At 37.3% G+C, this 22,393-nt stretch overlaps 2 protein-coding genes across 5 annotated transcripts in view; one reads left to right on the plus strand and one right to left on the minus strand.

The window, feature by feature from the left end:
- Positions 1-2,551, minus strand: part of SCOC (short coiled-coil protein) — a 42,367-nt gene extending 39,816 nt beyond the window's left edge. For both annotated transcript variants that reach the window (XM_035702111.2, XM_025462310.3), the window contains exon 1: positions 2,464-2,551. In XM_035702111.2, coding sequence (XP_035558004.1) covers positions 2,464-2,533 — 70 coding nt within the window. In that variant the 5' untranslated portion in view covers positions 2,534-2,551. The remainder of the gene's footprint in view (positions 1-2,463) is intronic.
- Positions 1-22,393, plus strand: part of MAML3 (mastermind like transcriptional coactivator 3) — a 599,968-nt gene that overhangs the window by 29,739 nt on the left and 547,836 nt on the right. For all 3 annotated transcript variants that reach the window (XM_049097303.1, XM_049097301.1, XM_049097306.1), the window contains exon 4: positions 8,303-8,384. The gene's annotated coding sequence lies outside the window, so the exon portion shown is untranslated. The remainder of the gene's footprint in view (positions 1-8,302; positions 8,385-22,393) is intronic.

The following is a 22,393-nucleotide window of genomic DNA, read 5'->3' on the forward strand; positions in this document are numbered from 1 at the left end:
CCGCTAGTTGTCAGAGCTTTATACTAACTTGGGAAGTAGGATTACCTAAATAAATCCAAAGTTCAGTGCCTTCAGTGCTCTCCCCAAACCAGCCTTTCCCCAGAGTTTGCAAATATATTCTTCTCCTTTCTCTTGCCTTCCTCTGATTAGAAAAGAAACAGGGGAAAGGGGTGGGGAGGGAGTGAAAGGAGACAGTGACTGTCTAAAGCGGCCAAGGTGGGACTCAGCACCAGGGCACCTGAGACCTGACTATATACTCAAAGACCCTGCATGAGAAGCTCCGTTATCTAGCAGCTAGCAGCTCCATTCAAATAGCACATGAGGCTAGCCAGCGTGCACCTTGGGCAAGTCACCTAGCCTCTCTGGGCCTCTTTATGTGTGTGTGTGTGTGTGTGTGTGTGTGTGTGTGTGTGTGTGTGGCCTGTAGCAATACAAATATCATAATATATATTGAAAGAAGACTGAGAAATTGGATTAAACTTTTCCTAATATAAGCAATACCCTTCTAATGCTTTGCTCCTGTACAGACTCCATGATTTGAATGATGTCTGCTAAACCAGGTGCATTTATTTCAGAATAATTTGTTTCCCTGTTTTTATTTATCAAAGACCAAGGAACCCCTTATTAACAAAAGCAAACCACAGGGTTACCGCATCAAATTGATAAAATTATCTCCAGAAGCCAAAAACAACGCGGTGCTTCAGTGCATTTTTGTCACAAGCATATGAACAATTTGTATTTGACATCTTGAAACCGTGAAGCAGCACAGATGAGCACTCATGGCTCAGCCCACCGCCGGGTACCATGCTGGACCATCCCACCCCTTAAGGCCCTTTGCCCTCCACGATGCGGCCTCCTCTAACCAAGGAGGGGGGGGCAGCAAGAGGGAGCAAGGAGACACTGGCCCTGCCCTCCTGCGGCCACCATTCATGGCCAGCCTGGTGGTCCTGCTTACCCTGCCCCAGGGCGCTCAGGCTCAGCAGGCAACTCCCCAGGGTCCCTCTCCAAACCTTTGCCAGCAGAGGAGGGACACTTCAACCCCCGCCCCCCTTGCCCTCATCTGCCTTTGTCTGCGCTGCCAGCATGGGGGTGGCCGAAGCTGAGACCTGGAAGGCCCGAGGGCTGGATGAAAGAACCGTTTCACAAAGTCTCATTTCCCTGCCACAGCCCCGTCCCTGCTTTCAGGCCCAGCCCACGCTACCATCTAGAAAGAATCGTGGATTGCAGTGATTTTAGAGCAGGCAAGCACTCTGTATGAACTGCACCCACCCACAGCATATACGGCTCCCCACGCATAGCCTTCTCACTCATCGTGCCTTCTAGAAGCTAAGAGACAGGTTTCCCTTGGTCTTTGTTTCCTTCCCTGCCTTCTGCAGCCTGTCATTTGCTCCAACACCCCGGCGGGAGCATGTTAAGGCCAGCGGTGTCCCGTTTCTTCAACAGCCCGCGTACCTTGTACCTTGCCTCTCCTCATAAAGGCTGAAAATGCTCCTCTTTGATTTCCAAAGCCCCCAGCATGTTTATGCGGTGCCAGGAGGGGAAGCTTAGCTCTGGCTGGCTGGCTGGCGGTTTGTGCTAATTGTCTGGCTGCACTTTAGAAAGAGGCTTTTTGAATCTGAGCATTTAGGGAGAAAGTGGAGAAGCGTGGCTGTATGAAAGAGCAATTGATGTTAAATATTCATGCTCTGCTCTCTGTTAATCAAAATCAGTAACCCCCATTGCTTAGCTTCTGTCTTGCTGGCTTCTTACTATGATTGTGCTAAAGAAACTTGGATACAAAACAATGCCAACAACACACACACACACACACACACATACACACACCCCAAGATGTGGGTGCTTATGGGTTTGAAGTGTTTCCAGTTAACATTGTGCAACTCAGCATTGTCTGATTTCTCTGGGATGTTGAATGAGCCATAGTTATCCCTTCCATCAGCATTTTAGAACCACTATCCTCCCCTTTTTTGCTTCTCTCGTGTTGAATTCACCAAACTTTGCCCTTGCTTAAAATCAAGGCATTTTTTGGAAATAATTCTTAAAGTCAATCACAGTAAATCCTAGTTTATTTTTCGGAGATGATCAAATTATTTTACAAAATAGAGAAGAAATTGACTGTAATTCAACAAAAAATGGTGATAACATAGGTTGTTTTGGTTAACAACTTTAAGGTTATATTTCCTGGGCTTTTAGGAAATAAACATTTTATATTTTTGCTTGCTGATTTATTTCAAAAGAAGATGTAATACAACCACAGAAACTTTCCAAATAATCACTTAACTTAAAAGGAAAAGAAAAATAGCTCTTAAAGAAAAATTTTTTGTTTTATTTTGGTAGCTATATTTTTTTAAGTTTTCGATAATGAGCGTGTTTTAGCATTATAATAAAAATAATAAGTTATATGTTTTTTAAAAACTGAGCAGTAGCTGGATTTTATGTTTCAGAATTCATCAAGCTCTTCCTTACCTATGTCATCTGTAAGAGGAATGCTGGTGAATGTGTTGTCCTCCTCTTCCTCTTTGCTGGACCCGTCCATCTTGTTCACTTTTCTGGCCTGTTAGAAAAATGAGGACAGGGGAAACGACTGTTCTCCATGTGATCGCCCGTGTTAAATCATTAATAAGTGAGCGTCCACGCTCATTTTTTTATCTGATCCTTGCACTGGCCCCTTTCTTCCTGCTTTCCACCTGAGAGGTTCTTACCTGAACAGTGCAGTCCTAACCCGGAAATAGAGACCCAAGTTAAAGAGTTATAATCCTTTACCTGGAGCTGTTGAGCTAGCGTTACTGCTGTACCCTGGCCAAAAGCCAAACCTTACCTTCAGTCCAGTGACAGTTTGCTTGAGCTGAATTGCCCAGGAACATTGCCCAAAAGGCGCTAGAATGAGGCTGGGGGAAGAGATTAAATTTTATGTGGTTAGCATATTTTTGGGACACCAACCATAAATTTGTCAAGGATTTTGGTCGGTGACCTAGCAGCAGGACTCGGTCACAGAGCCTCAGTTTCCTGTCCTATATGATGACAAATCTTTTATAAGAATTAAGAGTGAGTAACATTCACTTGATAAACGTCAACCACAGTAATGATCACAAATCATCAGACGTATGCGAGGAAGTAAAATTCTCTATGTAGTGAGCTCATCAGTGCCCTCTCATATTACTGTGTTTGTACCTGACCCTATGAAGGCTTATTAAAATGATAGATCTCCTTTCTCTATCCTGGAGGAATCCAAGGGAGAGGATGGTAGCCTTGCCAGCCCTTAGGCCGATAGCCCTTTGTTAGAGGAGGAAGCATTCTTTTATAACTATTTTTCTTGGTCATCTCATCCATAGTCAGATATGTAGACAAACCCAAAACTATCTTAGAATGTCATGTCATCGCTCTTTCGGGTGGGGGGAGGGGAATAAATCAGCAAGTTTGATGAAGAATTTTAAGCAGATATCAAAATTGACTTACTACATAATAAGTTCTACCTTAAGTGCTTTGATACATAGGATTTTTTTTTTATTCACCTGAGTTCATTGTTACTATATCAAGCAAAATGGATGTGAGCTGTTGGAAATCCTGAATGTTAAAAATTAAATTCGCTAGAATAGAATTCCCTCTAATTTTCTAATGACAGTCTATAAATATTGAGTGCCTGTTCTATACAAGCTAGGGACTTTGGAGGGTTCAAAGTAACGGATGGTTATTGCTGTTAATAGGCTTATAAAAGAGCTCAAAGGCAAGAGTTCTGGAGGTTTATAAAAGGGAAAGAGTATGTCTGGCTAGCAGATCTTGAAAGGCTAGAGGCAGTGACATTTGAGATGCATGATCAATGACAAGTGGAATCCAATAGGCAAAAATGGCCACTGGTAAGCACTTTCTCAGTGAAGGAACATGGACAAAGACTCAGAGATGGGAAAAAAGTAAGCACATATGGGAACCAAGAGTGGAGGATGTACATAGCTAAGGCATAGGAGATAAGGATGAATATGGGGTAAGGCCATATCTAAGAGAGCGTTGAATGCCAGACTGTGTCCAGTCCTCTAAGAATTGGACACTTACATGGGATTAAAAGGGTGAGAAAAAATAGAGAAAGAGCAAAGGAAAGGCTGGGAGAGCCATCAGACAATGATGCAAGACTAACCCAGTGAGGAGAAACCAGGAGGGAAGGCCTAGCTTATCTTTCACGTTAAGGAAGTGTCAACAAGGTTGTCAAAGAATACTATAGTCAAAGCTGATCATAAGGGCAGTCCTGTGTCTCCTAGGACATTCCTGCAAGCACTTGCTCTTAACCTCTATATTAACTACTCCTAATAAAATTATTAGGCAGAGGATGGAAGAGAAGAATTAATTAACCTGGTAAAAGAATTTAGAAATCAAAGGGCACATTTGATTAAATTGCATATTTGGGTTTTATTTTATTTTATTTTATTGGGTTTTATTTTTATTATTCATGGCCAATTGTGCATTTTGCTAGAATTAGCCTATGTTCTTTGCCTTCTTTCGGATTATCTTTTTTTTTTTTTTTAAAAAAGGTCATTTGTTATGAAATATCTATCCTAATGGACAGGGGAATGAAAAGAGATAAAACTCAAGTCCATCAGCATTGCTACTATCTCCATAGTCTTTGGGCAATAGTTATGATGGAATGTTCACTTTTAACTGGATTGCAGAATTACCTATGGGTTGGGCGCACCTGAGTGGCTCAGGGCACGATCCTGGAGTCTCAGGATCAAGTCTCACTTCAGGCTCCCGGCATGGAGCCTGCTTCTCCCTCTGTGTCTCTGCCTCTCTCTCTCTTTGTGTCTCTCATGAATAAATAAAATCTTTTTTAAAAAAAGAATTATCTATGGCCTGAAATTATCAATAGTGAATATTTCCCCCTATGTTTTCTCCTAATAGTTTTATTGTTTTGGCTCTCATATTTAAGTCATTGAACCATTTTCAGTATCATTTTTCTATGTGGAGTAAGGTAGGGATGCAGCTTCACTTCTTTGTATTTGGATATTTAGTTATCCCAACACCATTTGTTGAAGAGAACATTTTTTCCCTCATTGGATGGTTTTGGGATCTTTGTCAAAAATCAATTGGTTAAAAAAAAAAATCAATCGGTCATAGATGTTTGGGGTTAGTGTTGGAATCTCAGTTCTGTTCCATTGGTTTATATGTCTATCCTTATGTCAGTACTGCACTGCTTTGATTACTGTGGCTTTGTGGTAAGCTTTGAAATCAGGAAGTATGAGTACTCCAACTTTGTTTTTAAATAATGTTTTGACTATTTGGGGTCCCTTGAAATTTCAGATGAATTTGAAGATTGACATGGATCTGGCAATGTATTCCTGGATTTGACAGCAAAAACATGAGCAACGAATTAAAAATAACTTGGACTTCATAAAAATGTAAATAGTATGTACATCAAAGGACATTATCAGAATGTGGGAAGGCTATCTACAGAATGGGATAAAATACTTACAAATTGCATATTTGATAAGACTTCAATTTCTAGAATATATAAAGAACTCTTATGATTCAACAACAAAAAGAAAACCTAATTTTTAAAATGAGTGAAGAACATGAACAGATATTTCTCCAAAGAAGATATGTAAATAGCAAATAAACACATGAAAATATGTTAAATTTTATTGGTCATTAAGAAAATGCAAATCAAAACCACAGTGAGAGGGCAGCCCCGGTGGCACAGCGGTTTGGCGCCGCCTGCAGCCTAGGGCATGATCCTGGAGACCCGGGATCGAGTCCCACATCGGGCTCCCTGCATGGAGCCTGCTTCTCCCTCTGCCTGTGTCTCTGCCTCTCTCTCTCTCTGTGTCTCTATGAATAAATAAATTTTAAAAAATCTTTTTTTAAAAAAACCACAGTGAGATACCACCTCACACCTACTAGGATGGCATTAATAAAAACAACAATAACAAAACTGGAACCTAATGGCAAGGATATGGAGAAATAAGAACTTTCATTCATTGCTGGTGGGAATGTACAATGATGCAGCCACAGTGGAAAATATCTTGGCAATTCCTCAAAAAACTAAACATAGAATTATCATATAACCCAGAGATTCCACTCCTGTGGTATATACCCAAAAGTTATAAAAAATATATGTCCACACAGAAAGTTATATATATGAATGCTTATAGTAGCATTATACATAGAAGCCAAAAGGTGGAAACAACCCAAATGTCTGTCAGTGGATGAATGGATAAACATATTGTGATATACAAATACAATGAGATATTATTAATCAAAAAGCAGGATCACAGTGCTAATACATGCTATGACTGAAATGAATCTTGAAAACATGTTAAGTAAAAGAAGCTAGACACAAAGAGTAATATATTTATATGATTCCTTTTATGTGATATATTCAGAATAGGAAAGTCTATAGAGGCAGAAAACGTGGGATGGGGGAAGGAGGAAATGTGGAGTGATTATTTAATGAGTATGGGTATTTTGGGGATGTCTGGGTGGCTCAGTGGTTAAGTGTCTGCCTTTGAGTATGGGTATTTTTCTGGGATGATGAAAAGTTTGAAACTAGAGAGAGGTGGTGCTTGAACCATATTGGGAACACATTAAATGCTGCTGAACTGTATACTTTATAATGGTTAATTGCTTATTATATGAATCTTGCCTCAATTTAAAAAAAGAAAGATTGAGAAAACTCAATTAGGAAAAAAATTATCCATGGTTTGTCCATCTATAATGTGAATGAGAGAACTGAGTTAAGTACCCCAAATCATAACATACTTTACAATTTCAAATTCAACAGAAGACTAGTCTACAATCTATCATAGAATTAATAGGGTTAGAATAAACCTTGTATCCTATCTACCACATCTCACAAAATTGATAAGGCTAGAAAAGTTAAGGGCACAAATCTTTATTATAATAGCCTACCCTAAAACAGGATTCAAAAGATAAACACTAAAGCAAATATGGGTATGGGACAAATCATCTTCTCTCATTTTTTTAAGTGGGGAGTGTGAGATATAAATGCATGTGTGTATGCACATTAATGGGTTTGGGGGGTAACAGAGCTGAAGAAAGTATAAAATGAAGAGAATTCATTAATCAGGATTCTCACTGCCTTTGTCATAATCTCAAAATATCAATATCAATAACGAAGCACATCAGAAGCTAGTACCTACTACTGGCTTTCTCAGAGCTTTTTAAAAGCAATAGCTCGGGAAACATCTCTCTGGGCCCTGAGTACCAATTATGCCATCTGAAGTATATGTAATCAGAGTCCTGGAGAGAAACTGGCATCTTTAAAGAAGGTGCTAAGCATTCCTTTGCTGTATAAAAGGTTCTCTTTCTTTAGGAGTAATTTCACATGAGACTATTTGGATATTTTTGACAAATTAGTGCAAATTGGATTAATTCAGCCCATTAGCTACAAAGGGGTTTGTGAGGCAGAATTTTATTTTCATTATATATAGTTGATAATAATAGCTAGTATTTATTGAGCGATTATACTCAGTGACAGTCTAAGAGTTTTACCAGGAGGCATCTCATTATTCCTCACAACAACCCTATAAGGAAGCGGAAACGTGTGGACAAGATCATTTGCCCAAGACCCACAGTCAGGAAGTAGCTGAGCCAGGATTCATACTCGGGGAGTCCAGGTCTAAAGCCCATTCCAACCACACTGGTGCGTGGCCTTTAAAATGCATAAGCATTAAAATATCCTATCTGATTCATACTGTATTTTTACCTCTACATGTTCATTTCAAAGATAAAGATCAAACACTAAAATACATAAGAAAGGAAATATTAGGAGATTTTAGATTTGTGTTTTTCTTTAGGCTACTATAAATCAGACTAGCTATTAGTGTGGGCCTTTTTTTTTTTTAATAGAAGCTTTTCGTTAATTATACCCTGTTTTAAATGAGTTTGTCTTTTGGCTTTCACAAGTATATTTAAAATATATGTCATTTAGATCAGATATTCAATTTCAAACATACTTGAATATGCTAACAGCTCACATCAAGAAATTTTTACATATAACAACTGGTTTTGGCGGTTGAGTGATAAATAGAAACAATTCCTGACTTCACTGATGGATATTCCCTCAGAAAACATCAGCCTGGATTCTTCAGCATCTGCAATAATGTACCATGACATTCATAATACATGCATTTTAGGTGAGCGTATAACATGTATGCAAATCCTGATTACATAGAATTTGATGGCACGTGGTTAAAAGAAACAAACGTGTAATAAATATAATGCTTTGTGATTCAACACAAGGCCAAAAAGGGTCAAGTAATGTTAGTTAACAGCTTCTGTTTTGCCCAATTGCCTTTAGACGATCTACTCATGCAGCATAAAGATGGCAGATTTCACTCCAATATTCATCAAACGTTATGTGGACTCGTTGTACTTCAAGGGTAAATACTGCATCTCTTTAAATGCCTTTGGTGATGCCCAATCCTGCTTGGGCAACCCAGGAAAATTTAAGGAAATTTTAACACATTTTATTTTATATATTGTATGTAACTTTCAGTCAGAATAAAAACTGCCTAGATTTATTCAACATTCATTCAATAAATATTTATTTTTTATTTATTTATTTATTTATTTTGAAGATTTTATTTATTTATTCATTCATGAGACACACACAGAGAGGCAGAGACATAGGCAGAAGGAGAAGCAGGCTCCATATAGGGGGCCGGATGTGGGACTCGATCCCAGGACCCCAGGATCATACCCTGAGCCAAAGGCAGGTGCTCAACCACTGAGCCACCGAGGCACCCTCAACAAATATTTATTGAACACTTACTATGTGCTAAGCATTTTCCTAGGCACTGGCAGATATAGCAATGAATGAAACAAAATACTTTCTATCATAGAGCTTATATTCTTGGTGGGAAGACAGTGATCAAACACACACACATATACATATACAAATGTATATACTGCTTGTATGTACAAATACATATACCCAGACACATATCCATACAATGAAGAGAGGTGTTAGGAAGTGCTAGGAAAGAAAATAATGCAAGGTAAGGGAGATAGAGAATGATAGGAGTGTGGTATTATTTAATATAGTGTGTTAGAGAAGACCTATCTGTTAAGATGATATTTGAGCAGATACTAGAGTTGAGGGAACATCTGAAGGAAGAGCATTCCTGACAGACCAGCAAGTACCAAGACCTGGAGATGGAAGCAGGTTTGACATATTCAAAGAAGGTGCACAAAGCACAGTGAGGCTTGAGCAATAACCAAAAATACAGCAGGGGGCTATCCATGTAGAGCTTTGGGATCTGTGACCCAAGGTTCATTGACCATGTACAGTCTTCAAGTTTCTTGGGTTTCACTCTCTGAAGTGAGACACATTATGACCTAGAGGAGACACGATCTCTCTTAGGTTCACTTAGAATCACTCTGATCATAGTAAAGAATGTTGGGGAGGGGAAGAAGGGCAGAACCAGGGAAGTGAATTAGAAGACTGTTGTGATAATCCAGGCCAAGAGGTGGTGCTGATTTAGACCTGAGCAATAGCTGTGGAGGTGGTAATAAAGTAGTCCAGTGTTGGACATATTTCAAACTGGGAACCAACAGCATTTGCTGGTGTGAGGAGTGAGAGAAAGAGATGAACCAAGAATCACTCCAAGGTTTTTGGCATAAGCAACCAAAAAAGCAAAAAAGGAGGTATCATTTGTTCAGGAAGAAAGACTGTGAGAGAAGCACATAGTAAGGGGAGAAAATTAAGGGTTTGCTTTGGGGCATGTCAATTCAAGATGCCTTTAAACATCCAGATAGAGATGTTGAGTAGGCAACTGAATAGGAGTGTGAAGTTCAGGGCAGAGGCTGGGGTGATAGAACTTGGGAGTTGTTCATGATGAATGGTGTGTAACACTGTAGGCCAGGTAAGATCACTTAGGCAGTGGTGTAGACAGAGCAGAGGAAAGAATGATTCGTGAATGTCAACCCTTAGAAATCAGGAATATGAGGAGTAATCCATGCAGGGGCTGAGAAAGAACAGCCAGCGTGGAAGGAGGAGAAGCTGAAGAGCTATGTCCTGGAAGCCAAATGAGAGATTGTTCTCTAAGAATAGAGTGATCAACAGAGTTAAGAGCTGTTGTCAGGTCAAATAAGCTAAGTCAGGAATGATCGCATATAAGATGTTTAACGGAATGCCTGGTTTCAGTTTCCTCCTACAAAAATTTTCAACCAACGAGAAAAATTCATGGCTACAAAAATAAGAAGATGAGGAGAGATCAGGAAATGGAAATTATAAAGAAAAAGACAAATTGGAAAATATGAGCAAGACCTGTCCAGCAGGGCAGGTTGCAGCCAAGGAGAACAGGATGGAAAATGTTCATTTCCATAGCCCAGTAGTGAATCCAGAATTCCTTTATAGCAAGAACTCAAGGTCAGCATTTGATTGGAAGGGGGCAGTTGCCACTTGTCTTGGAACTGCATTTTACATGATATTAGGAAAACATCATTGTCCTTATCAAAGCATCATCTAGGGCCACCATTGCCCAGACCTGAGACTGCAAATGTGCCCATGTACCTGTCCCAGTACAGAGCTGTCTGGTAGGGTGTGTGGGCCCTGAAATCTATCCCATGCTCTGCTGGAAAAACCATGCCCTGGACCTCACAGGTCTAATTTGCATATATGCTAATGATAGCCCAACATCAATGCAATGGAAACTGCTTTTTCATCTCCAAGAGGCGCAAACTATAAATTCCTGTATTAAGAAGAAAAATTGTCAAAACTCATTTCTCATTTCTGAAGATTCTTCATAATCCATAACGTGTTTTTCAAAGATGAGCTATCCTGACACTCACACACCCTTATCCTTAATAGGCATTTATTAACGTTAATGCCTCCAAAGTTAATTGCCTCTTATTATTAGATGTCTACATCTGAGGAGAGAAATAAAGCCATGAATGAAATCCAACTTCAGTAAAATTTCACATGCTTTCCTAGGAACTAAGAAATTCATACTTGCATGTATTGAAACTCTGCAGTCCTTGTCTGAAAAGCTTGATTGGTGGTTTGCTAAGGTCAGTATGTTATTATTCCGGCTGTGCTGGCTCCCTCTGGTGGATAGATGACATGAACATTAATTTTGGGTGCTTGTAACAAAAAGCTCCGGTGTATTGAAGCCCTGAGGGCTTGTCTATTCAAAGTGAGTTCTAGGAGATTTCCCATGATTATATGCTGTGTATACACAGGATGCCTTTGGGAGCAGTAGGTTCCGAGGTACCAAGGGAAGGACACTCAGGGTAGCAGTGGTGATCTTGTAAACAAGTATCAGGTGGGATTGCTACCGATGGGCTTTTTAAAAGTTTGTTTTAAGGCATAACATATATATATATATATGTAGTAAAGTTGCAAATTAGAAAATTACAGATATGTAATATACATCCAACATCGAGACCAAAACATTTCTAGCACCTTACGATAAGGTTTTTAAAAAATTGGTTTGCTTCTGTAGCATTCAGGTCTATTTTGCAGCAGAGGAAACAAACTCTAGGTGCAGATTCTGACAGTAGCCTACCCAAAGGCACTTTGAGGAATAATTTGTTAAATGCATCGAGATGAAAATATGTTGGGTACAGAGTTGACTCTGAAGTAGCACACAGATCTTAGTACCCTCCACCCCAAAGCGGAAGTTGTTCATCTCTGTCCTTTAGCTTGGTTGCCATCTCTTTGCTCTCTCTCACGAATGATTTTCCCATTCGATTCTCCGTCTTCAGTTCAAACACCTTAATGGAATGTTGTATGGTCAGACCTGTGGATACAGAGAAGACGAAGCTGTGGTCTCTGTCCTCCAAGAACTCATAGAATGGGAGGAAATGGGTGATGCCAATCCAGTGTGTTACGTGTGACAGTAATACTAGCTGACGTTTATGGAGTACGTCCGGATATCAAGCTTTTCTCTCAAGACATTACCTACATCTCATTTGAACCTCGTCACTATTACCATTACTTTACTGATGAAGTGATGAAAGCACAGAGAGGCTGGTGATTTGCCCAAGGACGACATAGCTGGTATGTGTGGCTGCCAGGACGTGGTGCCATCACCTACATGTGCATCCGTTTCCCTGCTGCTGTTTCTCAAGCGTGGTGTTGGAGGCACACGAGGGAAGGAAGGGAGCAGGGAAATCTTTGAGTGTCCTGTCTGTTGGGCTCTCCAACCAGGAGTCACGCAAAGCACTACAGGAAAATATGCCAATCATTGTCCCCCTCTGACACAGCCCTCATCCAGCCCCCAGCTCCCTATCTTACAGACTTGAGCAAAAACTGGCTGCATCATTGTAAAAATTCAAAGGCATGTTTACTTTTCATATGAAATACATCAAAAATTACTCCAGTGCACACGTGGCTATCCATTGTTATGACATGAATTTCTCCAAATCACAGGTAATCAGAACCAGGTGTCAGACAATTTTTGTAGATTTCTATTTAAATTGACGCGCTATGTTATTGAGTTATCACCATCTACGAGTGATTTTTTTTTCAGTCTTGAAAGCACAGTAGAAAGCATTATTGGAAAAAAAAAAGAAAGAAAGAAAAAGAAAAAAAAAAGCATTATTGTAACCTTAGGGAATTCCAAATAGTTCAAAACAGATCAGTGTAGTGGTGCAAGAGTTTGAAATCCCACCTGAAGGTGGTGTTTGCATCTTCCTCCTGTCAGAATTTTCTAAAGCAGATAAAGACTTCTTACAAAGATAGCTGAGCCTCTCCCCTCCCCCCATAATCGCCAACACAGTCTTTTCTCCTCAAACACAGACAGATTATGTCCATCTGCATCACTGTGATGTCTTCACACTTAGGCTCCTCAGACAACAAGGACCAAGTGTAACTTACATGGAATTTTATTTATCACAGACTAGGTACATATGGGAATAGAATCATTATAACAGGGTCTAGTAGCAGTTATCGTTGTGTTAACATGGGAAGTGGGTCCCAATCTCTTTTAGGCTATCTTATATGACATTAAAGTATTCTATAAAAAATGAGGTTTGTGTAACTGAAGAGAAAATAGTGGAGGAACATTGAGTAGTCTCTACAGTCGTCCAGCCTGCGCACCTCAAAAGACCCAACCACATTGTGGGCAGTGATTGGGTTTCGCCAATTTGCTGTTACTAGATTGAGCTTTATTGGGGTTACAGTTTGCTGTTACAGTTTCATAGCTGCCTAAGAACCATAAGCATAAAAATCACATATTTGGATGTTTATACATATTCTTAAAACAAGTGATAAAAGATGTCAACAGTATGAGTGGACAACCGATGAGAAATTTTTCTTTTAAAAGGGGGGTCTTGTATATTCTCCGTGTGAGAAATACTGTACTGTAACCCTAAGGCCTACAGAGGGAGACAAACACAGGCCTTGCTCTTTGGAGTTTACATTAACACAGCATTCCTCACAGTGGACGAGAGTGAAAAGGTCATACAGCAACTTTTTTTGAAGTCATGATACTACATTTATTGGTGTTTGGTTTTGTTTGTTGTGTTTTTTTTTTAACTCTCTGACACTCTTTAAAAGTTGCTATTCAGCAAATAGGGTTTTTTTTTTTTCTGTATTTTTTTTCTGTATTTCCTATTGGGATCTCCCTGACATCTTGGTTGATTTTTTTTCAATGTTATGCAGTAAAATTCATTTTTTTGTAGCGCACAGTTTTATGGGGTTTGACAAATGTATCTGTCACCCCAATACCGTATAGAGCATTTCACCACTATAAAAATTACTTGGTGTGGCCCCCTTGTAGAAGATCTCTCCCTATTCCCCCAACCTCTGGCAACCACTGACCTGTTTTCTATCCCTGCAGATGTGCCTTTTCCAAAATTTTATAAAGATACAGTCATATCAGATGTAGCCTTTGGGGTCTGATTTCTTTCACCTACAGAATTCATTTAAGATTCAAACATGTTATTGTGTGTGAATCAATGGCTCATTCATTTTTATTGCTGAGTAATAATCCATTGTATGGATATCAAGTTAATTTACCCATTGCCCTGTTGAAGTATATCTTGGTTGTTTCCAGTTTGGGATGACTATGAATGAAGTTGTGATCAATATTCCAATGTGTTTCAACTCATTTGGAATTGAAATATCTAGTAGTAGAATTTCCGGGTCATGTTGGAAGTATATACTTACCTTGATGAAAAATAACCAAACTGTCTTCCAATATGGTTGTACTGTTGTTTTCCATTCTCACCTGCAATGAATGAGTGTTCCTGTTGTTCTACCTCTTTACCAGAATTTGGTACTGTCAGGGTTTTTTCACTTTAACAAATCTAATAAAGGGACACCTGGGTGGCTCAGCGGTTGAGCATTTGCCTTTGGCTCAGGGCGTAATCCTGTAGTCCTAGGATCGAGTTCCACATCGAGTCCCACATCGAGTCCCACATCGGGCTCCCTGCATGGAGCCTGCTTCTCCCTCTGTGTCTCTGCTTCTCTCTGTGTCTCTCAGGAATAAATGAATGAAATCTTAAAAAAAAAAAATTCTAATAAGTTTGCAGCGCTATCACAACATGGTTTTCATTTACATTTTCTTGGTAACAAAAGATGTTGAGCATCTCTCATTTTCCATTAATATCTTCTTGGTGAAATATGTGCTCATCTCTTTTGCTATTTAAAAAATGGGTTGTTTGTTTTCCTATTGTTGAGTTTTAAGATGTTATCAATTCTGTATACAAGTTTTTGTCAGATATGTGATTCGTAAATATTTTTTTCCCAGAATGTGCCTTTGGCAGAGCCAAGATTTCAGTTTCAATAAAGTCCAATTCATCAGTTTTTTGTTTTGTAGATTGTGCTTTTAGAATTGTATCTAAAAACTCATTGCCAAACTCCAGGTCATTCAAACTTTGTGCCAGGTTTTCTTTTAGACATTTACAGTTTTACATTCAGGTATATGATCTATCTTTAGTTAAATTTTCTTCAAGATGTGAAATATACGTAGAGGGTTTTTGTTTGTTTTATTCTGTTTTGTTTTTTATATGTATGTCCAGTTGTTTCAGCATCAGTTGTTGAAAGGATTCTCGAATGTCCATTGCATTGCCCTGACACTTTTGTGCAAAATCAGTCGTCTGTATTTCTCTGGGTCCATGTGTGATTTCTCTATTGTGTTCCATTGTTCTATGCATGAATCCATTAGTCAATACAATACTCTCTTGACTATTAGAGCTTTATAGTAAGTCTTAAAATCCCATAGTGTGAGTCCTCCCACTTTTTCAGAGTTGTTTTGGCTATTCTAAGCCCTTTGCCTTTCCATCTAAATTATAGAATTGGTTTGTCATTATCTATAAACAACCTACTGGGACTTTTATTGAGTTTGCATTGAATCTGTAAGATCAACTTGGGGAGAAATGACCTCTTAATAATGTTGATGCTTCCAAACCCCGAACACCGTATATTTCTCAATATATTTTCTTTAATATATTTCATCAGTATAGTTTTTAGCATCCTTTCTACATCTTTTGTTAAGTGCATACTTAGGTACTTAACTTTTTTGTTACAATTGTATTGATCTCGTTTCTTAATATCACATTCTAATTATTCATTGCCAGAAGATAGGAATATGATTGACTTTTGTGTATTGACCTTTTAAAACTTACTCGTTTCAGGAGTGTTTTTTAGATCTTGGGAATTATCTACATTGACAACCATCTTGTCTTCAAATAAAGGCAATCTTATCTTTTTCCTTTCAAATCCATATGCCTTTTATTTCTTTTTCTTAGCTTATTTCACTGGCTATAACTTCCAGTATGATGTTGAATAAGTAGAGTGAGAATGGATTCCTTGTCTTATTCCTAAACTAGGAGGAAAAGCATTCAATATTTTACCCTTAAGTATAGTGTTGGCTGAAGGTTTTTAATAGATTTCCTATATAAGTTTAAGAAAGTTCCTTTCTATTCTTAATTTGTTGAGTTTTTTCATGCATGGATATTAAATTTTGTTTTTGCTTCTACTGAATAGAGATAGATAGATGATGATAGATAGATAGATAGATAGATAGATAGATAGATAGATAGATGGATGATAGGTAGTTAGATAGATATGGTTGTTAACATGGTAAATTATATTGATTTTTTTTTAAATTTGAACCAACCTTGTATCTTTGTAATTATTGTATTCCTAGGGTCTGGGATAAATCTCAATGGGTCATGTATTATCTTTTTTATATATATCACGAGATTCAGTTTGCTAATTTGTTGAAATTTTTTGACTTTATATTTGTGATCTATCTTGGTTTATAGTTTTCTTGCAATATACACTCTGGTTTGGGTCTTAAACTAATGCTGACTTCATAAAATGAACTGGGAAATATTCCTTTCTCTTCTGTATTCTGAAAGATATGGTGTATAATTGTCATCATTTCTTTCTTACGTGTTTTATAGAATTCACTAGTGAAATCATTTGGGTTTTCTTTTTGGAAGTTTTAAACTACAAATTCAATTTCTTTAATAGATGTGGGACTACTTGGTTTAAGTATTTATTCTTGAGTGAATCTTGGGCCTTGCAAGGAATTGGTCCATCTTACCTAAGCTGATGAATTTATGAACATGGACTTGTTTGTAGTATTCCCTTATATATTTTAATACCTATGCGATCAGTTCATTCCTGATACTGGTAAATTGTGTCTTTCTCTTTTTGAGGGGAAACTGGACCAGAGGCTTACTGATTTTATGACTTTATCAGAGAATCAGCTTTTGGTTTTCTGTGTTCAATTTCATTGTTCTCTGGTCTATATTATTTTCTTATTCCCTTTTTTCATCTGCTTGCTTTAGACTTAATTTCGCTTCCTTTAATGTCTTAAGATGGGAGAATACATTGCTGAGTTCAGGTCTTTCTATTGCTCTTTTCTAGTATAAGCATTTAAATATAAATTTCCACTTAAAAATGCTTTAATTGCATCCTACAAATTTTTAATATATATTTTTTTCTTTTATTTCAAAATACTTTAAATTTCCCTAAAGGCTTAATCTTTGACTCATGCATTATTTAGACATGTATTGCTTAATTTCCAAATATTTGGATATTTACCAGATATCTTGATATTATTATCTATTATTATCAATTCCATAAGGTTTGAGATTATACTTCATATTTTTCATTTTTTTAAATTGTGAAAGTTTTTTTATGGCTAAGAATATTCTCTGTGCACTTGAGAAGAATTTGTATTTTGCTGCTGATTTAGTGCTCTATAAATGTCAAGTGGGACAAGTTAGTTGATGGCGTTGCTCTGCTGATTTTCTTTCTACTGATTTTCTGCCTACTTCTATCAATTTTTGAGAGGTGTTGAAGTCTCCATCTAAAATTGTAGATCTGTCTATTTCATTTAAGGTCTGCCTATTTTTGCCTCATGTGTTTTGAAGTTTGTTGTTGGGTGCATACACATTCAAGATTATTATATTTTCTTGGATAATTGACTTCTTTTTCTTTTTTTTATTTATTTTTATTTATTTTTTATTTTTTTTAAATTTTTTTTTTTTTTTTTATTTATGATAGTCACAGAGAGAGAGAGAGAGGCAGAGACACAGGCAGAGGGAGAAGCAGGCTCCATGCACCGGGAGCCTGATGTGGGATTTGATCCTAGGTCTCCAGGATCGCGCCCTGGGCCAAAGGCAGGCGCCAAACCGCTGCGCCACCCAGGGATCCCTGACTTCTTTTTCATAATGTAATATCATCTTTTATCTCTGATAATATTCCTTGTTGTGTAGTCTGCTTTGTCTAAAATTAATGCAAATACTTTGTTAGTGTTTGTGTGATGTATCTTTCTCCATCCTTTTATTTTTAAACTAAATAAGCCTTTTTATTTAAAGTGGTCTCTCATAGACTGCATAAAGTTGAATCCAGGTGTTTTTTTTTTTTAAATTTAATTCTGATCATTTCTGTCTTTTTAACTTGTGTGTTTAGACTGTTCACATTAAAGATGATTATTGATATGATTGGATTAAAATCTGCCATCTTACTGGCAGTTTTTTTGTTTCACTTGTTATTTATTTCTTTTTATCTTCTCTGTCTTCTCTGGATTTAATTCAACCTTTAAAAACTTTTTTAATGGTTGCCCTAGGCTATATAATAAAATTTTACAAAATCTGAATCCATCTTCAAATAATACTGTCTTGATACCCATGTAGTTCAAAAACTCTAAGTTTATTTCCAGTTCTTCTCTCCCTCTCACGTGCCATTGTTCTCATAATTTTACTTTTACATATGCTATAAATATACAACTTGTTAATACTATTGCTTTAAATAGTTATTTGTTAGAGCACTTAAAATAAGACAAAAATGATTTTGTAAGCCCTTCATGTATTCCATTTCTGATACTCTTTATTTCTTGGTGCAGATCTAATATTTTGATGTATGTCATTTTTTCCTACCTTGAAGAATGGCTTTCAATATTTCTGATAAGGTGGGTCTGCTGCTTATCGGTAGGTCCTTACATTTTTGTTTCTCTCACAAAGCCTTTATTGATGTCTAGTATAGAAATATACTTTAGGACATTTCTCCTGAATGTAGAATTCTGAATTGACATTTTTTTCCTCCTTCATCACATTGAAGATATCATTCTATTTTATAGTTTTTTACAAGAAGTCTGCTGTAATTCTTATCTTTATTCCTCTATAGGTAATGTCTTTTTCCTTCTGGCTTCTGTCGAGATTTTCTTTGTCTTTTAATATGTCTTAGAGTTTTTGTTTGGTTATTTTATTTGTTTTGTTTTCATATTTTTCTGGGGGATCTCTAAACCTCTTGGATCTGAGGTCTGGTGTTTGCTACTAATTTAGAAAATTCTCAGCCATTATTTCTTGAATATTTTTTACGTCCATTCTCTCTTTTTCTTCCTTCAAGATTCTAAATTATGTATATGTTAGACTGTCTGATATTGTCCCATACCTCTGAAACCTTGGTCTATTTTCCAAGTTTTTTCTCCTTGTGTTTCAGTTTGGGTACATTTTATTGATGTATATTCAACTTCATTGATTCTTTCCTTGACTATGTCAAGTCTACTAATGAGCCTCTCAAAGATAATCTTCATCTCTGTTACTGTGTTTTTGATTTCTAGCTTTGCATTTGATTTTTTTTACCATTTCTATCTCTTTACTAAAATTATCTGTGCATCTTATTTACTTTTCCCATTAGAATCTTTAACATATGAATCATAGTAATCTTAAATTCCTTGTCTGATAAATTCAACATATGTCTGATTCTGGTTCTGTTGATTGCCTTATCTTTCCATACTATGTTTTTTCCTGCCCTTTTGTATGCTGTGTACTTTTTTTTTGTTGAAAGGTGAACATACAGTATATGACAATAGATACTAAAACAACATTTTTTATGCTCAGAGAGGAGCAAGATTTTCCTTTTGCTAGGCCTTTGCTATGAGAGTTTGGGATATTCATTTAGGCTGATTCTCAGAGAAGGTCTGTACCTTGTAGCTGTCTCAGCTATGTTACACACTGCAACTCTTACTAGCATGGTGGTAGTGGATGAGGAAGTGTTGACCTCTTTTGTTCTCATGAAGCCTTGGTCTTAGACAGACACTGGAAACCTGGGTCTCAGGTGTTCCTGCCCCTTCTCCAGCTGTAGTGCTGGCCTAGTAATTATTCTTGCCCCTCCCCCAGTGAAGAAACTTCTTTCCCCTCCTATTCTCCTCTTCTAGCTAGAGTCAGTTTCTACCGATACTCTCACAGTCTATACCATGATCCTCTTCCTGCTGCAGATTAAGGGTTTTGGGGCGAGAACATAAAGATGTATCAGGGTGATACTTGGGCAGTGGACAACGGCTGCTGTTCTCCTTCCCCAGCTGGCACCTTACAGGACATTTTCTTAGGATTTTCCCTGTGAGCACCTGGTGTTCCCAGAGGAAAAATCTGCAGGAGGGCATTAAGCATCCTATGTCTGCAGCCCCCTGGGGCTTCGCACTCTCATGCTAGCCCACACTTGGCCTTTAGCAATTCTTTAAACATTTCTAGTTTAATCTTCTTATCAGCTTTTATGGGATTCGACAGCATCTGTCTCAAGTAAGCAAATGCTTGAATCCTGTTTCTTCCTGTAAGCCTTTTTCTTTTTCTCCATTTTAAGTTAGTTATTTGCCTGCAATATTCGTTCTCTTAGGTATAAGAAAAGTTGTTAATTTGAAGCTTATTCGGTTTTTTCTTCTTATTGTAAGGGTAGGAACAATGCTTTTGTTCAGCTCTTAAATCTCTGACTCTAACCACAACCGTTAGTCATGTTTTAATTTAACATTCTAGGGGTGCCTGGCTGGCTCAGTCAGTAGACCAACTCTGGATCTCAGGGTTGTGAGTTCGAGTTCTATGTTGGGTACAGAGATCACTTAAAAATAAAATTTAAAAAAATTTTAAAAATTGAATTTAGAATTCTAAAAACTAAAAGAGGAAGGAAAACTTGCAAAATAGTTCTATGAGGCCAGTATCACTGATTCCAAAACCAGATAAAGACACCACACACAAAAAAGAGAGAACTACAGGCCAATTATCTCTCATGAATATAAATGCAAAAATCCTCAACAAAATATTAGCACAATCAAACCCAAAGATACATTAAAAAAATACACCACATTTAAGTGGGATTTATTCTCAGGATGTAGGGGTTTTTCAATATTCACAAAACAGTCAGCATGATATGTCACATCAATAAGAGAAAGAATAAAAACCATATGATCCTTTCAATAGATGCAGACAAGTACAACATCCATTCATGATAAAACCCTCTGCAAAGTAGGTCTTCAGGGAACATATCTCAAATATAATAAAGGCCTTATATGAAAAACCCATAGCCAACACAGTACTCGATGGTAGAAAAACTAAGAGCTTTCCTGCTAAGGCCAGGAACAAAATAAGATGTCCACTCTCACCAATTTTTATTCCACATAGTATTAGAAGTCCTAGCCATAGCAATTGGGCAACATAAAGAAATAAAAGGCACCCAAATCGGTAAAACTCTCACTATTTGCAGATGACATAATATTATATATTGAAAACCCTAAAGACTCCACAAAAAACTCCTAGAACTGATAAATGAATTTAGTGAAGTTGGAGGACACAAAATCAGAGTATGGCAATCTGTTGCATTCCTATATGCTAATAATGAAGCAGCAGAAAGTAAAATTAAGAAAATAATCCCATTTACAATTGCACCAAAGACAATAAATATCTAGGAATAAACTTAACCAAAAAGGTGAAAAACCTGTACTTCGAAAACTATAAAACACTGATGAAAGAAATTCAAGACAACACAAGGGAACAGAAAGACATTTCCATGCTCATGGATTGGAAGAACAAATGTTGTTAAAATGTCTATACAGACTTAATGCAATTCCTATCAAATACCAATAGCATTTTTTACAGAACCAGAAAAAAATAATCCTAAAATTTATATGAAATCACAAAGGACCTTGACTAGCCAAAGCAATCTTGAAAAAGAAAAACAAAACTGGAGGTATCACAATTCCACACTTCACATTATATTACAAAGCGGTCATAATTAAAGCAGTATGGTATTGGTCTAAAAATAGATACATAAATCAATGGAATAGAATAGAAAACCCAGATACAAACCCACAGTTTTATGGTCAATTAATCCTCAACAAACGAGGAATGAATTTACAATGCAAAAAAGACAGTCTCTAACAAATAGTGTTGGGAAAACTGGACAGCCACATGAGAAGAATGAAACTGGACCACCTTTCTTTTACCATACACAAAAATAAACTCAGAATGGATTAAAGACCTAAATGTGTGACCTGAAACCATAAAAATCCTTGAAGAGGACTCAGGCAGTAATCTGTCTGACATTGGCCATGGCAACACTTTTCTAGATATGTCTCCTGAGGCAAAGGAAACAAAAGCAAAAACAAACTTTTGGGACTACATCAAAATAAAAAGTGAAGGAAACTTTTCTGCTCAGTGAAGGAAATAATCAACAAAACTAAAAGGAAACCTACTGAATGGGAGAAGATATTTATTTGCAAATGGCATCCAAAATATATAAAGAACTGATATAACTCAACCCCCACAAAACAAATAGTCCAAATTAAAAATGGGAAGACATGAACAGACATTTCTCCAAAGAAGACATACAGATTTCAACAAACACATGAAAAGATGCTCAGTATCACTCATCATCAAGGAAATGCAAATCAAAAATACCATGATATATTAGCTCACACTTGTCAGAATGGCTAAAAAAAAAAAAAAAAAAAAAAAAAAACCACAAACAAGTGTTGACAAGTCTGTGGAGAAAAAGAAACCCTCTTGCACTGTTGGTAGGAATGCAAACTGGTACAGCCATTATGGAAAACAATATGAAGCTTCCTCAAAAAATTAAAAATAGAACTACCCTATGATCCAGTTAACCACACTACTGGATATTTACCCAAAAATACAAAAACCCTAATTCAAGGGA

The sequence above is a fragment of the Canis lupus genome, chromosome 19 (assembly GCF_003254725.2).
Source record: "Canis lupus dingo isolate Sandy chromosome 19, ASM325472v2, whole genome shotgun sequence".
Lineage (NCBI taxonomy): Eukaryota > Metazoa > Chordata > Mammalia > Carnivora > Canidae > Canis > Canis lupus.